Source organism: Acomys minous (assembly GCF_964271855.1).
Source record: "Acomys minous genome assembly, chromosome: 14".
Classification (NCBI taxonomy): Eukaryota; Metazoa; Chordata; class Mammalia; order Rodentia; family Muridae; genus Acomys; species Acomys minous.
Genome location: NC_140496.1, coordinates 79,307,383 through 79,323,511, shown reverse-complemented (window position 1 = coordinate 79,323,511; position 16,129 = coordinate 79,307,383). Strand labels below are relative to the sequence as shown.

The window sequence follows — 16,129 nt, the reverse complement described above, 5'->3', positions numbered from 1 at the left end:
TCACATTTTGTCTAATGTTGGTATACATTTTAAATGCCAAAAACTAATGTAAAGAAATGGCTGTCTGGTACCATTTGTAAATGAGCAGTGAACAGGGAGGCACTGCAAGGACAGTGCTCCAGCAGGACAGTGACCCAGCGCAGCTTCCTCAGTGAGCCGAGAAGCGCTCGGAATGGACTGTGACATTTCTAGGACAAGAGTGTCCTCTTGTCAGAATATCACTGCATGTCATAAAAGCTAAGAATAAAACAGATGCAGTGTGACCCTCAAGAAGGTACAGAGAAACTCAATACACAAACCACTGAGAATATAGACGCATTAAAAGCATGAAAGCTACATCCCTTCCTCCTCGGAATTCATAACCAAATATGATGACAGCAATTTTACCTCTACAAGGATATGAATTTTCATCTGATACATTTAAGTTTGGTTTTGTGTGTTGTTTGTTTGTTTGTTTGTTTGTTTGTTTTCGATAAGCTCAAGGTGCTTCCAAAGCTAGCCCCAATCACAATGATCCTCCTGCCTCAGTCTCCAAAGTTACAGGAACGTGTCTCCATACTTGCACATCTTAGAAAAACACTTGAGGCAAGCGCTATCATAATTATCAAGTTGTTTCCTGAGGTCTCTTTACTCTTCTTCCTTGCATCACCTCCCTCATGTCCACAGTGCTTTCTGGTTCAAATAGAGAAGTCATATATCCCAGCTCCGCCACCCTGTATCACTGAGCATAGGGCAAGTTAGAGGAAATCATATTGCTTGGAATGAGGGACACATACCTTTTGAAACAGTGTGCAGCTGTCAGGACCCAGCAGCTACTCAGAAGGGTGGCTCCACAAAGCAGCCTGCCATCTCCATGGGATGACCTGAGCCGGAGGGAAGCCTGCCAAGGCCAAGCACCCCTAGAAGACGTCAGGCCACACATTCAAAAGAGGAGAAATGGAAAGAAAATCATCAAGCAAGGCAGTGACTTCGGTACGGGTGGAGGGAAAAACTCAGAGTGGCATGACGCCATTGGGTCCTTCCTACAGTATGGAGAACGATGTCCACACAACTCAATAGGCCATTAATATCAGCAACTCTGAAAACATGTCTCCAAGCATCTGGATACATTCCACTCATCTCTGACTCTCTTGGAAATAAGTTGTCTTCCTTATATTTCATGAGTCCTGTGTAATTTCTACGCTTGCCCTATGTCACATACATGGCTTCTACATGTAGCCTAAAGAAGTACTTAAACCAAATAAATGCTGGTTTCCCACCAGCGAAGTAAAATTGAAGTTAAGAGCACTGACTGCTCTTTCCAGAGGTCCTGAGTTCAATTCCCAGCAACCACATGGCGGCTCACAACCATCTGTAATGAGATCTGGTGCCCTCTTCTGGCTGGCAGGCACCCATACAGGCAGAACATTATCTACATAATAAATAAATCTTTTTTTAAAAATTCACTTAAATTAAAAATAGTCTCAATCATGCCATAACACCTACACATTCAGACACACACACACACACACACACACACACACACACACACACACACACACACGTGCTATTTTCCTGGGTTTGTCTGAGGACCAATAGTCACTTTAGTAAATACACTGTCTTCTGTCTCCCTTGCTTGTTTCTCTATCCTCTCTTCTCTCTCCCCGTCTCTTTCCCACTTCCCCTCTGCCCTTCTCTCCCCCTTATGCAGTAATGGTGCATAAGATAGAAATTGTAACTCAAAGTTTTTCACTATATATTAAAACTCATGTGACCCTTTCAATATTCAAAAAATAGTCAACTTTCAATGTTCAAATATTCAACAGTGGTTCCCAACTTTGCTAATGCTGTGACCTTTTAATATAGTTCCTCATGTTGTGGTGATCCCCAACCATAAAATTATTTCATTGCTCCTTCATAACGATAGTTTTCCTACTGTTATGAATTGCAATGTGAACATCTGTATTTTCTAGTGGTCCTTACCTGACCCCTGTGAAAGGGTCATCTGACCTCAAGGGGTTTGCGGCTCACAGGCAGAGAGCTGCTGCTATGCAATGTGTAGGCTTTTTTCTTAAACCAGTTTTTAATCTCTTAAATATGACACGTTGTTATGTAAATATGCATTAGGTGATGCTATTGCCTATATCTGTCTTACATTTTAACCTGTAGGCTTATAATGGAAAGAACTTGAAGGTTTGTCTATTCACAGTACCTGTGTATTAGCCTCTCAAGGCTTACCTACATCAGATGAGTGTTTCTGGCTTGGAATAAGCTACCATTGTAACTATTCTTGGCTTTTCATTCATGAATTTTCCGTGTGTGTGTGTGTGTGTGTGTGTGTGTGTGTGTGTGTGTGTACGTGTGTGTGTGTGTGTGTATGTATGTGTGTATGTGTGTGGGGGGGTAGGTTGGTTATAGGGCAACTTCTAGGAATCAGTTCTCTCTTCCACCACATGAGTTCTGGGGATCAAACTCAGGTCACCAGACTTGGTGGCAAGCATGTTTATGAGTGAGCCATGTCACTAGGCCATGCAGAATTTTGTGAGTAATGGTAACTTCTGAAGGACTGTAAATACACGTTTTACATTGATAAAAAAAAAAAAAAAGAACCCAATCTCTATCAAATGGCTCTGGCTCTTCACAGTTATGTATTTATCCTGAGTCATACACAGTGATGTAACAACATGGCCTATATATAGATATTGAATGTGCATCAAAGGGCAGGAAACCTGTCAGTGTAATCATTATTTAATGCATAAAATAATAAAACAGGCTCCATACATATTTAAAGGGACCCTGTGTCTGTAACTGTTGTAATCCATGCCTATATGAGTAATCCTGCACTATCAGAACTTCCTTGAAGACCTTTTACCTTAAAGAATTGTTCCCACCAATGATCCGTTTCTGCCGACGGTGCAACTGCCTCATTCCACACCCAGATGAGAGCATCTCTGAAAGCAGAACTGGGTTACTAAAGTCCATCACCTCCCCCCCGGTACTTCCTCCCCTATTTAAAATAACTTTTCTCTGAAAAGTATAGCATAATTTTTCTTGCAACAAAAGTAAGAATTATCTTTCAACTAAACAATTTTATACAAGTAGACCAGGAACTTTATAACATTTCCAATCATGATAGTCCTAAGGGTTTTCCATGGGTCACCACAATGACCCTGATTTTCCTTCCCAGATAACATTTCTGTCACAACTACATGAGTTCGATTAAACATATGAGAAGGCGGCAAATGTTTACAAAAGAAAAGCAAATATATAAAGCATGACTAAATTTTAAAATAATTTTACAAAGAATTTATGTAGGAGTACTTTAAGCATATATAAATAAATGTGTATACAGTTTATTTATAACCAGAAGTAATTAAATTACAAAGCACATGGTACACACACGTGTGTGTTGTGGGGTTTTTTTTTCTATCTGTATTAGAAGGGTGGGGATTGTGCCAAGAACAAGACGACCAAATCAGTGCTAACGTGCCCAAGGAACCCACCAGAGAGCCAGAAGGAGTTTTTGGCAAAGAAAGAGGTGCATCATTCTGTACCAAGATGATTTATTTGCAGATGACCTTAGGGGCACGCCATCAAAACCTGACCCATCATCCCTTTGGATCTGCAATGTATAATGGCATTGCAATTTATAATATGAGAAAAACTTTGCAGTAATATTCCACATTGGGCCAGTGTATCTGATGCCAAGGAAAGTGATGTTTTAATACTAAGGATTTCAAAAAAAATTAATTCTCTCATTCTTTCTTTTAAAGCAGTATCTGTTGTTTTGTACAACTTTAATATACAAAGAATGTTCAAGAATTCTAAGTTCAGATAGCTACTTACTATGCCGATATCGTACTGTATCTCAATTTCCTTAAGCTTTAAATTTTTAGAGGACAAAAATCTACAAGAGAAAATATGTCTTTAAAAACTGACTTTAATCAGGTGTGGCGGCTCATGGCTGTAACCCCAGCACTCAGCAGGCTGAGGCAGAAAGGATCGCTGTGATTTCACAACAACTTGGCCTGCAGAGCAAGTTCCAGATTAGTCTGAGCATGAGTTAGTGTCTGCCTTTAAAAAAAAACAAACAAAAGTCTCTTAAAAGTTCTCTCTGCGCTTTCAAGTACTGCTAATAAGAATGAAGTCAACCCTGAGTCTTGAACGGTCGCAGTGAACCAGGTAACTGTATTACGTTCAAAGAAGGCGCAATACAGAAATGACTGAGAGTGTAAAAGGAGTTGGATCTCACAGACTGCGAGGTTCTGGAAGCCCCCTCCCACCCCTCGGTATGCCTTACAAAGGCGCACGCAAACACGAACACAAACGGGCTATGTGCATTCCCTCTGCACCAGGACTTTGTTAACAAAGTCTCCTCTGATCACGGGACTTAGGACTTCTCGCCTTGCTTAGAAGGCCCAGAGTGACTAACCTGTCTTGCCGCTAATTGATGCTTTCTTCTCAAAATAGTCACAAATGACTCCTGCATCTTCACTGTGGCGGCAGTTGTGCCTTCCGATGTCTTGTTTGACACAGTCAGCCAGTGTCTTCTCATTTCCGGTGCACTTCACATTATCCATGTGGATGGGTCCTTTTCCTTCCCCAAAATAAGCCATGGTCCTTGCTCTGGCAGGACCCCTAGAAACAGATGCGGAGTCAGTCAAGCATCTGACAGATTTCAGCACACACCAGCTCAACTCTGCCTAAGATCTGAATATTAAAGTCAATATGTGCATGTGCTGAAAGTCATTTTTTGTGATTGCCAAAACACTTAACATTGTTTATTGGTGTACTTCATAGATACTTTACAGAATCAACTGTGGCTAATTTAACATCTACTTAGAAAGTCACACATAGTGGAATATCAAAAATAAAGTCACCCCAAATTATCACTCTTTTAATATCATTGCTAAGAAAAATATAAGATTAAATAATAACCAGAGACTTAGAGGCTAATTTTTCACCTCCTTTTTAAGCAAAAGACACTTTCTTTCTTTCTTTTTTTTCTTTTTTTGCTTGTTTGTTTGTTTTGTTTTGTTTTGTTTTTGAGACAGGGTTTCTCTGTGTAACAGCTGTGGCTGTCCTGGAACTAGCTCTGTAGTCCAGGCTGGCCTCGAACTCATGGAGATCCACCTGCCTCTGCCTCCCAAGTGCTGGGATTAAAGGCGTGCGCTACCACTACCTGGCAAAGATGCATTCTTAACAAAAAAATCTTGGGATCGTGAAAGGCAAAATTATTTTGGAATATTTCTTTTTTGTTATCTTAACATTACTTTCTGAAAATATATAAATCCAAACACTTTGTTAAAAAAAGACAACTAAAAATTCCATATTCAATTCAATTTTTAATAAACTACTGAACACAATTATGAAAAAATCATTGAAGTTAAAGTCAGGAAAACTATCCTTAACATATCAAGTGAGAACAAAATTATTAAGCAAAGATATAAATAAAATTTTTTAAAAAACTGATCATCTTACTAAATACCACAGAAAGGAAAAGGCAATGATAAATCAGAAAGTTGGTATGTGTAATAAACATTTACAAATGTATTTGTTGGTAAATGCTTTTCTAATGGAGAAAATAACATATTATACAAGGAAATGCCAAAATTTACACAACAATTAAAAATCCCAGAACTTAGATTAAAAAAAAAACTAGATCTTAAATAAAATAGTCCCAATAAAAATAGATCCGAAAACATTGCATCTTATATACTAGGGAATACTGAGTAAATAAATGATCTCACTAGGAATTAGTGATGAGGTGAACACTAGCTATGCACAGACTTAAACGCTGCCACTGACTGTGTATGCCAGCGTATCCAATGGGAAAGCGACCTTGCAGCCCTGGATGAACTTGATTATACATGTAGCCAATATGCTGATGGTCATATTCCTAAGTATATTCCCTAAGAACGCTCTAGAACAAGTCCCTGCAACGCCGCCTGAGCTCTGTCTCCTGTACACCATTCTCTCCGTGCAGTACGCTGTACCATCTTGGAGCTCTACAGTCTCCACCATCAAGAAGGTCCTCACTGGGCGACACTCCTCACATCTCCAACCTTCCGGAACTGTGAGTTGAACAAATGTCATCCTTTACAAATTGTTTAGCCTGTGCTTTTCAGTTATAGCAATGGGAAATGCACTGCTGTAAATATATGTGCGGGATCGATACAAGAAAGAGATAGGTTGTATGTTTGTGGAATTCAATGTCACAGAGCAAAATGAACACAAATTAATCACACCCTCTTGTATAAAGAGGTATCTCAGAAGCAGTACAGAAACAAGGCAAATGACTGAAGGTCCTAAATTAGGATAACTGTCTTTCAAAATGGAATTTTTAAACATAGATCAAACTATTGGCTAAGGATACGTACTTTAAAGTTATTTTTAAAAATGTAATAGAATTACACAAAACGTGGGAGAATTTTTATTTCGGGAAATGGAGTAAGGACAGTGTGACTGGCACGTGAGACAGTTAAAGCCACAGTAGCACTCTACTTCCCTAGCTTGGTGGTGCTGATGAGGCGCCTCTCACACTATTCTGCAAACTATGCTTGACTATATTTGTATGTATGAGCGCATGCACACATATATTTATTGTGGAAGGTGAAAAAATAAAATACAACTTCCAAGAGGAAAGTAACTATGTGTTTATGTATTTCAATTAAGTACTTTTTTCCTTCAGGTAGTTTTAAATGAATACCAGGACCAGATTTACCTTCCATTGGATACTACAGAATGGTGTGACTGTTTCTTGTTAGCTTTAGCTGTCGATTTGAGCCCCGAGTTACCTGAAGACTCTCAGTTGGAGGACTCCCTCAATCAGACTGGACCTGAGGGTAGGTCTATAGGGACAAATTCTTGATCACTAATTTATGTTTGTGGGCCCAGCCCACTGTGGGCAGTACAGTCTCTAGGCAGGTGGGACTGGGTTGAAAAAAAAAAGGGGGGGGGAGAACAGCTGAATATGAACTTGGATGCAAGGCAGTAAACCGTGTTTCTCCTGCGTCCTTTCCTCTGTTCCTGCGTCAGTTCCTGCCCTGACTTCCCTGGGGGTTGGACAGTCACCTAATGTACACAGTGAAATAAGCCCTCCCTTCCCAAATTGTTTTTGGTGGTGGTGTCTGTCACAACAACAAAAAGCCAAGTCTAATAGTGTTTAAGTGACATATACAACTATATCAGAAATTAAGTCCTTTGAAGTATTTAAATGTAACAAAAAATTGCTTAATTTTATATTTCTATTAAAACAGTGGTGGCGGTATACCACTTTAAATTTTGGTAAAGAAAGCCACTCTAATCAATAATCTGCTCAGGAGCAAACCCACTTCAAACATGTGCATGAAAACTTCAAATTTTGGAATTTCCATCCTGACTTATTATTTAGCTCGGTGCACTCAACTGATCTCAGCATATTCTGTTAGCACTCCGGGAATAATGAGCTTACATGTTATACTTTGTGAGACATTATGTAACACATAATTAAAGAATGCCTCCGGCTTTTCTGTTCATGCTAGCATATCATATTAGTTCCACTCATGTTTCCTGGTTTTTATGATCACATTTCTGTTTTCCTTCTACAAAATAGCTTCCTAGTTCTATTCTAATTTTCACTGTTCGCAAAGGACCTTCCACATCAGACATTGTGGGCACAAGGACTGGTCCCCACAATGGCTACATAAGAGTCTCAGGCCTTCAAACAGTGTACAATATTTTCAGGCTGGATATCTGCAAATAAACGGGTTGCCAAACATTTTTTTATGATTCAACATAGGCATGGAAAAAAGATCCCCTGCTCAGGTCACACACGTGTCCACAACTGTATGTGCGGTACCATATAAAATAGCATGTTCTCAGCTGGGTGGGGCACCGCTCGCCTTTAATCCCAGCACTTGGGAGGCAGAGGCAGGTGGATCGCTATGAGTTCGAGGCCAGCCTGGTCTACAACGAGCATCCAGGACAGCCAGGGCTACAAGAGAAACCTTGTCTCAAAATACAAACAAACAAATATACATATATATCAATTGGAAATCATAAAAGCATTCACATGTATCTTTATAATTCTACATCAGCATGCTGTTGATATTTTTGATCAAAGAAACTGATTTTACACAAGTACATGAGCTTAAAAAGTAGATGAGCTTAAAAAGTAGAGTCAGAGAGACCATCACTGGGTACCATCCCAGACAACCACACATTTCCTTACTTATAGCCAAGCTGCCGGCAGATCACAGCTGCGTGCTTATCGGTCCATCCATCATCGCAAATTGTCCCCCACTGGCCATTAACAAAAACCTCCACTCGTCCTTCTTTCTTATTTTCTCCATCCATTAGTCTGATAGGAAAACCTAAGTCACGATTTAAAAACATTAGAAACACCAAAACAAAGTTATGATAAAGCACGAAACCTTACCCCCCCAAAAAATATATGTGTTTATATATATGTGTGTGTATTTGAAAATCAGATATAAAATCAACTAGCAATCCTTCTTTTGGAGAGGGAGATGAAAAACTAATAAAATCCTATACTCACTCTTGTTGTCTTTATTAAAGCCCTTTATTAAATCAAATGGTTCGTGTTGCTCAATCTTCTGTTCCTAGCATTTGGAAACGTCTCATAAGCAGAGAATAAAAACTGCTCAAATGAGTGGATGGAGGGACAGACAGCAGACGGATGGATGACACTCTAAAATCATGAGGTAGCTATGTTTATGACAACTAACTTCTAAGTAGTAACAGTGCACGAACAGAGTTCTTTTCTTTTAAGTCATTTGGTAAATAACTCGTAAACATAGCTGGGATATATACTTGAAGTTAGGATTTTTAGGAAGATATAAAGAGGTACAACATCGGCATGTGTGGGTAACTGAGTTGAGTAGGTTGCTAGAAAGGGTGGCATGGAAGAAGTCAGCTATAGGAAAAAATTTAAAACCTACTTAACCATTTGTTTCATATGATGGACTTAAGTCACAAAATGTATTCATATTTAAAACCCAAGTAAACTAAAGTTGAAATTGCATAAATGATATAATGTTGTATCTCTATCTGATGTGATAGATAGATAGATAGATAGATAGATAGATAGATAGATAGATAGAGATAAAGATCTAGACAATATAGAGATCATGATAGATAGACAGATGGATGGTGTCACTCTCCAGGACAGAAAGGCTGCATCCCAAGCCAATACAATGGTGTCCTCAAGGAAAAGGCAAACAAACTTCAAGTTCCAAAAGGAAGCCAATGTGAAAAGGCACAAGGAGAAGATCTGCTATCTACAAGCTGAGGACGGGAACTTGAGGACTGTGTATTCTTTGCCATTGTTGCTTTCAGAATTCCTTCTCAAGGAGCCAACCTCACTGAGACCTTGGCTCAGAGTCTCACTTCCAGACTATGGGATAATAACTATCTGTGTCAGCACCACTCCACCTGTGTCCTCACCACAATGCAAGCCGACTGATATGTACACCTCTGGATGCCTGATTACTGGAAGGGTCTTCCAGCTTCAGGAGAACTTATGAGGGAGAACTTAATGGTAAAGATAATCAAGACACCAGTGAGGTGGAATCTGGGAGCTAATGACCAAAATATCACTTAATACATGCTTTTAAAGCAACATTCAGGAGTATTGGATTGACATTTGTTAACTAAAACTATCATTGGCAAGATGAACACATTTGATTTTTCTTCTTCCCAATTCCAAAATCGACCCCCAGGAAAAGCAAAACAAAACAAACAAACACAAACATGTGGTGTTGTTTAAAGGCCCCACTGAGATTCACATACTGTGGTACAATATATTGGGAAGTCATTGGTGCGTGTCCTAATTCAGTAGAACCTGTGTCCTTACCAAGACAGAAAAATAATACTTTTTAGTCCTTCAACCTTTCTTGCACGCAGAGAGACTCAACCCTTAGCTTCAATCCTTGATCAGGAGGGATAATTACATAGCAGAGTCAAACCGACAAATGTTTAAGTGAATCTCCTATACACTTCTAACTAGTAGCTTTCAAAATGTGGCAAGTTTTAGTTATTAATTAAATAGAACATTTGAAACTTTATAATTCTTATTAATGTGTCTGAAATTTTAGTGTTCTTCATAAGATAAGGTCTGAAAAACGGTGACTCTCCAAAAACAAAATTCAAACTGATGAAAATTTTAATAGCCTTAGTTATCATTCTTTTATATTTTAAATCATTTTTAATATTAAGAAAACACATCCTTATGGAATTAGATCTCCATGATCTATCTCAATAGTTTTAATAAAAATTTCATATATTTTATTTAATTTATTTTTACGTGTATGGATGTTTGCTTGTATATATGTTTTTGCATGGCTGGTTCCTACAGAGGCCAAAAGCAGGACTGAGATCCCCTGAGCCTACAGTCACAGGTGCAGTGGTTGATGAGAAATAAACCTCAGACCCCTGGAAGAGCAGCCAGTGTTCTTTACCACTCTAAAAAAAAAATCCACAAACCACTTTTTATGTTTTAATCGTGTGTGTGTGTGTGTGTGTGTGTGTGTGTGTGTGTGTGTGTGTGTGTACACATGTCTCTGGGACCTACAAGGACCAGGAGCATCAAGGTAAGCGGACAACCTGGGGAGTTGGCTCTCTCCTTCTATCATGTGAAGTCTGGGAACTGGATTAAAAAAATTTTTTTTCGGGGGGGGGGGGTTGAAGGTTTTTTTTTCCTAATTTGAGTGTTTAGTGAAAAACAAATCCAGAATTAGAAATGTGATGGTAGTTGAGGCAAAAGTTTGTTTTCCTAGGGAAACAGACCTTTAAACAGTTAAGTCAAGGATGGAAAGTGTTCCTCATCCCAGGCAGTGGCTGGAGAAGCAGAGTGAATGCCTGTGCCCTTTGAGCAGCATCCTGCCCTTACCTGGAGAAAGTCTGTGTCCATTGCTGTCAGGGTAGCAGATGAGGCCCACATCTTCCCTGTGGCTGCAGTCATGCCTTCCCCACTGTCTCCTGGAACACTGAATGAAGCTGACTTCCTTTCCTGAGCAGCTGACATCATCCAGCCATATGGGCCTGTTGCTGCCTTCAAAATGGTTTACAGAGGACTGTTTGCCGTATCTATGGCAAGGAAATGAACACTGTTCTCAGAACTGCCATCCCATGCCTCAAGGGACCAGGAAAACAAACCAACAACCTAGTTTAGTAACGTGGCTTCAGAGGGTAAGAATCTGACCTTTCTCCTGCCTTGACGACCCAACTGTGCTTGCTTTGCTGTGCCTTTGAATCACCTTAACATCCTAGTTACCTTGATGAGTAACTAACTGGTAATTCATCCTTGCGTTTTGTTTAACCCATGAGCCAGGGAGCCTGCAAAGAGACAAACCTCAAATTCTTGGCCATGGAATAACTCTGTGAGGTAGACAGGGAAGACAATTGTTTGGTTTGGGTCTCTGCTCAAACTCCCTGAGTTGGTCTGAGTTCATCAGCTCCCCTTGGCTCTCTGCAGCTCTCCCAGACAGACAGTGTCATAATGCAACGACTGCTCAAAAACAGGACCCAATCCTGGATTAAAATATTGGTGTTGGCCCATCAATGTAAGAATGATGACAGTGTTCTTTTCATAAGGCTATGTACCTTTAATGCATAAATTTTGTATAAATGCTACTGTGTGCCAACTGACTTTATTACATTATATTATATATTGCAATAAGTGATAAGCTGTGAATTAGCAAATATTTGTAAAATTAAAAAACTGGCAGTTAGGCAAGTCTGCATTTATTCTCACCTTCTCTCAACTTTTCTTTCATTCTTTAAGAATCATGCAGATATCACTGAGCTTAAAAGTCCTCAAAGTGCCTTCAATTCTCAAGGTCTGTGACATTCACTTCTCAATTAGAAATCTTTGCCATTCATTCCCCTCACTTGATAGTTTTAGTATTTCTTTACTAAAGATATGAAGGCTTTTCCCATTTGCCATGAATTTTTCTAACAGCTCTACTATGCAGTCGCCTAATTTCTCTAAGTAGATGAGTTATTTAATAAGATAAAGCAACACAGTTTTTAAACAGTCATTTTAGGGCTATTTTTCTAACTAATCAAGTGTTAGCACACACACCAAAAACAAAAACAAAAACAAAAAAAACCCAATGAAATTAAATTACATATTGCTGTCACTTTCAGTTTAAAGCATTCTTCTGGCAAATGCATCAGTCCTATCTCTCTTTGTCTAATTCAGCCACAAAATACGTAACAGGAAGTTTTGCTAGCTTGGGACCACATTTATACTAAGAAACCAAGTTTACTCTTTCTTGTCCCAAGCAATTCATCGCTTTCAGAGCTTCCTCCTGAGCGTGTGGCACACACTCACACAAACACAGGGATGAGGACACTGTAAGGACTGTAAATCCAGGTAATCTATCCAAGAGAGAAAATGCCATGGGTCTCTGAAACTAAAGCATACAAAATATGAAAGAAAAACTTAGCAGCACTTGATTATTTTCATTAATGAAGAAAAAGGTGAAAATAAATGGCAAAAATTAGATACACTTCCCCACATCTGTGAAAACTGAGACTACAATTGTCATCATAATAAACTCACTTTGTACAACATGGCATATGCTAAGAAGCTATTAATTAAATGGCCTTGGCTTAATAATTTCAACAATTGCTGGCCCCCAATGTAAAAATGTCAATGAATTTGTACATTTGTATCTGCATGATAGCATTATTTATGATTAAACTAAAAATTAATCGTACCCTAGAGAATTAACCTGAATATAATTAAAACATGGTGTGAATATTTAAGAGGTGTCAAATTACATCAAAATTTGTGACTCTATGCCATTATAAAAGTAAAGGAAGTGTCTACAAAATCACATATTTACTACAGAATTACATATGCAAAGTATAATGATGTGTAATAATAGGAAATTATGGATAATGTTTTATTTCCTTTCTTCTTCAAACTTTCTTTTAAAAATACACATTTAAACCTAGATTGAATAAGCTATATATTTTAAGGCTTGGTGAATATTTTAAATTAGCTGTATTTCAAGCTCAAACTAAGTAATTTCACCAATTTTTTTTTAAAAAATCATGATATAGAAATATGAAACATAAGAAAGAAGCGGCAGCCATAGATTCATTTGAATTTTCACCTCAAGGGCATTATTTCCAGTTACTTCAACTGAGACTTTACACTGGATGCATTATGTATGTATCATGGCATATTCTGCCCAAAGTGTGGTACTCAGACTGTAAGTAAGCAAGGTCAAAGGCTAGCTCAGAAAGTCATCTCATGACAAGAGAGCTGTTCTTTTCCAACAAAAGTGTCAGTTATCATGTTCCAAGAAAGAACCATGTGATAACCACAGCATTCCTCATCGGAATTGCTGAAATATTTTAAACACTATGATGTCAAAACTAATAACCTCCAGTAGTAATAAGGGATCATAATAAAAGCAAGCATTCAGAATGCTTGCCTGAATAGACAAAAGAAAGGACGAGAGGGCACTCAAAACTTCAACCAACTAGTTCAAGAAAAGAGATGTTGGTGGGCAAGGTACATGAAATAAATGACAAGAGATGGTTACATCTCTAAAAATGTCATTTTTTAATTGTAATTCCATTGTGAGGTAGGTGGGTAGTCATTAATGAAATGACAGACAAATGACGACAGACTATACAGATGATGGTGATGACAGATGATAAGCAAATAAACATGACAGAAGACAGATAAGTAAGTGACTGAGAGGTTCTGCAGATCTATTTCTAGAAAATAAAGGTAAGGATTATGCAGTAACTCTGATTTTAAGGTGGTGTTTTGCCATCCCATGTCTCCACACCCACGAGCCTTACTTAAATCCCAGCAGCCGACAAGCCACGTATGTGTTCATCTCAGTCCAGCCGTCGTCACAGACTGTCCCCCACTGTCCCCTGTAGTACACCTCCAAGCGACCTTCATGGCCACTTTTCCCTCCGGCCAGTCTGATGACCCCATCTGTGATAAGGAGATAAAAACACAAAGCATAATTAAGGAGGGGGTGGGAGAGTTGTTTGAGCTGAGGCATCCCTGTATTTAGACCTCCCTCTGGGCCATTTGATAAGTTAACATTAATGACTCCACTCAGTCACGTGAGGTCATGCACTCTTCCTGAAGATGAACCCATCTGCCTTCCTGATATTTGTACTCCATTCTCCAGGCAGGAAAATACCTTCCTTTTTCTACATTAAGTCCTATTTGGGAAGTTTCCTATAATTCCAGTCCTCTTATGTCTAAGCAACAGTGCTCATTTTCAGTGAAATACAAAAATATAGTGACTTAAGAGATGGTATTTCAGAGTTGTAAGTACACATCAAAATACTGAACTAAGAATACAGGAAAAGCTACTTTAGGTAAAGAGCAATGTGTCTCATCAATGAGGTCATTAATTCTCAGCCACCCATGGGTGGTAAAAACACATCTTGGCTTTGTTTTTTACTGATAATGCAGATCTGAAACTTGAATATTATTAAGTCAGTAAGTAACTATACACAGAGAATTCTACAAAGAGTTTGTAATCAGATAGCACAATAAATTTCATTCCCCACAAAGTTTAAAAGCCATCTCATCTAAGCACCTCTCAAAAAAACAAATAACCAGAGAATAAGACATACTTTTCATAGGTATCTGGTAATCACTGAAGCGAACAAAAGACTCTGGGCACAAAACTATCTGGTGACTTAAATTTTATTGTCTGCAAAGCATTGTACCATCTCATATGCCCCTCACAGCACTACTGAGAGTGCCTAATCTGAAAAAGAGTGCAATGGTGGCTCAAGGAAATGAAAGTCTTTGCTTACCTTTGATGTAAATTACAAAGTTCTATTATGTATACATTGTATTGTTTAAAAAACCAAGAGCATAAGTAAAAGTGTACAAAATCAGAATATATATATATATATATATATATATATATATATATATATATATATATATATAACTCTTTCACTTTTCACACACACAAATACACATAAATAAAAACAATATAAAAGCCAGGCAAGATGCGTATCTGTAATCCCAGCACTTGAGAAGGGAGAGGCAGGTGGATCTCTATGAGTTCTAGGCCAGCCTGGTCCACAAAGAGAGTCTAGGACAGCCAAGGCTACACAGAGAAACCCTATCTCGTAATAATAATAATAATAATAATAATAATAATAATAATAATAATAATAATAACAACAACAACAACAACAACAACAACAATAATAATAATGTAAAGCATCTCCTATGATCTATGACCTCTATGGACAGACATGCTGCAATGTACATTAGTCTACAATTTGATTACAAAGCTATATTGGTCTCTTTACTGGTTTTCTTTACTCAGCAATTACATCCATACACTTTTACAGCAGCTACAAACACACTCTGGGAAAGACTGCCTTACCAGCTGAGTGGATTAAAGATGTAATATGCTGACAGCTAGTGTCTGGTATGAACCACTGCACACTGACTCTGAGTGTTGGGTACTGCATATTGCAACAAAATTATAGCTTCTGATCTAGCTTCGTCAGACGTTAAATAGAAGCTTTCAGAAATAAGAGTGAAGAAATTATATTTTTAAATAAAAATTGTGTTTGATTTTATTGTAAGCTTTGCTTAAGAACATTATCTGTCTGCTTGTTTGATAACAGCTGAACTGTGAAAGGAAGTTGAAGCAACACTAGTCAGGAGGGCAGGAGGTAGCACACTAAGGGAGTGACAGCCTTACCTGTTAGAGGGACACAAGACACTCCAGCATCTTCTTTATGGCCACAGTTGTGCTCTCCCCAGGAGCTCTTTGGACACTGCTCAATTGACAGCTCATTTCCGGTGCAGCGCACTTCATCCAACAGTACTGGGCCAGATCCTTCCCCAAAGTGTGCCTGATGCCATGCCTTGGCAATGCCACTGAGCAAACATAAGAACAGATGAACTCTGGATTCCACAGTGAAAGGTGTTTTTCCATCTTACTTCCTCCTCTCTGGCAAACGCAGAGTGATTAATCTCACTCCCCAGTACACTCCAGAGGTTATTTATGAGTCTCTTCACTCCTTGGCCCACCACAGCACACGTTTAAGAATGCTTGGTATTTCTCAACCTTTAGCCTCCCCTTTGCATTAACAACGTAACCTCAGAGTTTTACAAAGCACAGGACTG

The 16,129-nt window shown here is 38.7% G+C and overlaps 1 protein-coding gene across 1 annotated transcript in view; it reads right to left on the bottom strand.

Annotated features, from left to right (window-relative positions):
• PRSS12 (serine protease 12) overlaps positions 1-16,129 on the bottom strand; it is a 54,215-nt gene that overhangs the window by 14,377 nt on the left and 23,709 nt on the right. The window contains exons 3-9 of the mRNA XM_084757601.1: positions 15,702-15,880; positions 13,807-13,948; positions 10,871-11,067; positions 8,192-8,333; positions 4,412-4,617; positions 2,852-2,930; positions 777-899 (exon numbers count right to left, since the gene is read on the bottom strand). Coding sequence (XP_084613727.1) covers positions 777-899; positions 2,852-2,930; positions 4,412-4,617; positions 8,192-8,333; positions 10,871-11,067; positions 13,807-13,948; positions 15,702-15,880 — 1,068 coding nt within the window. The remainder of the gene's footprint in view (positions 1-776; positions 900-2,851; positions 2,931-4,411; positions 4,618-8,191; positions 8,334-10,870; positions 11,068-13,806; positions 13,949-15,701; positions 15,881-16,129) is intronic.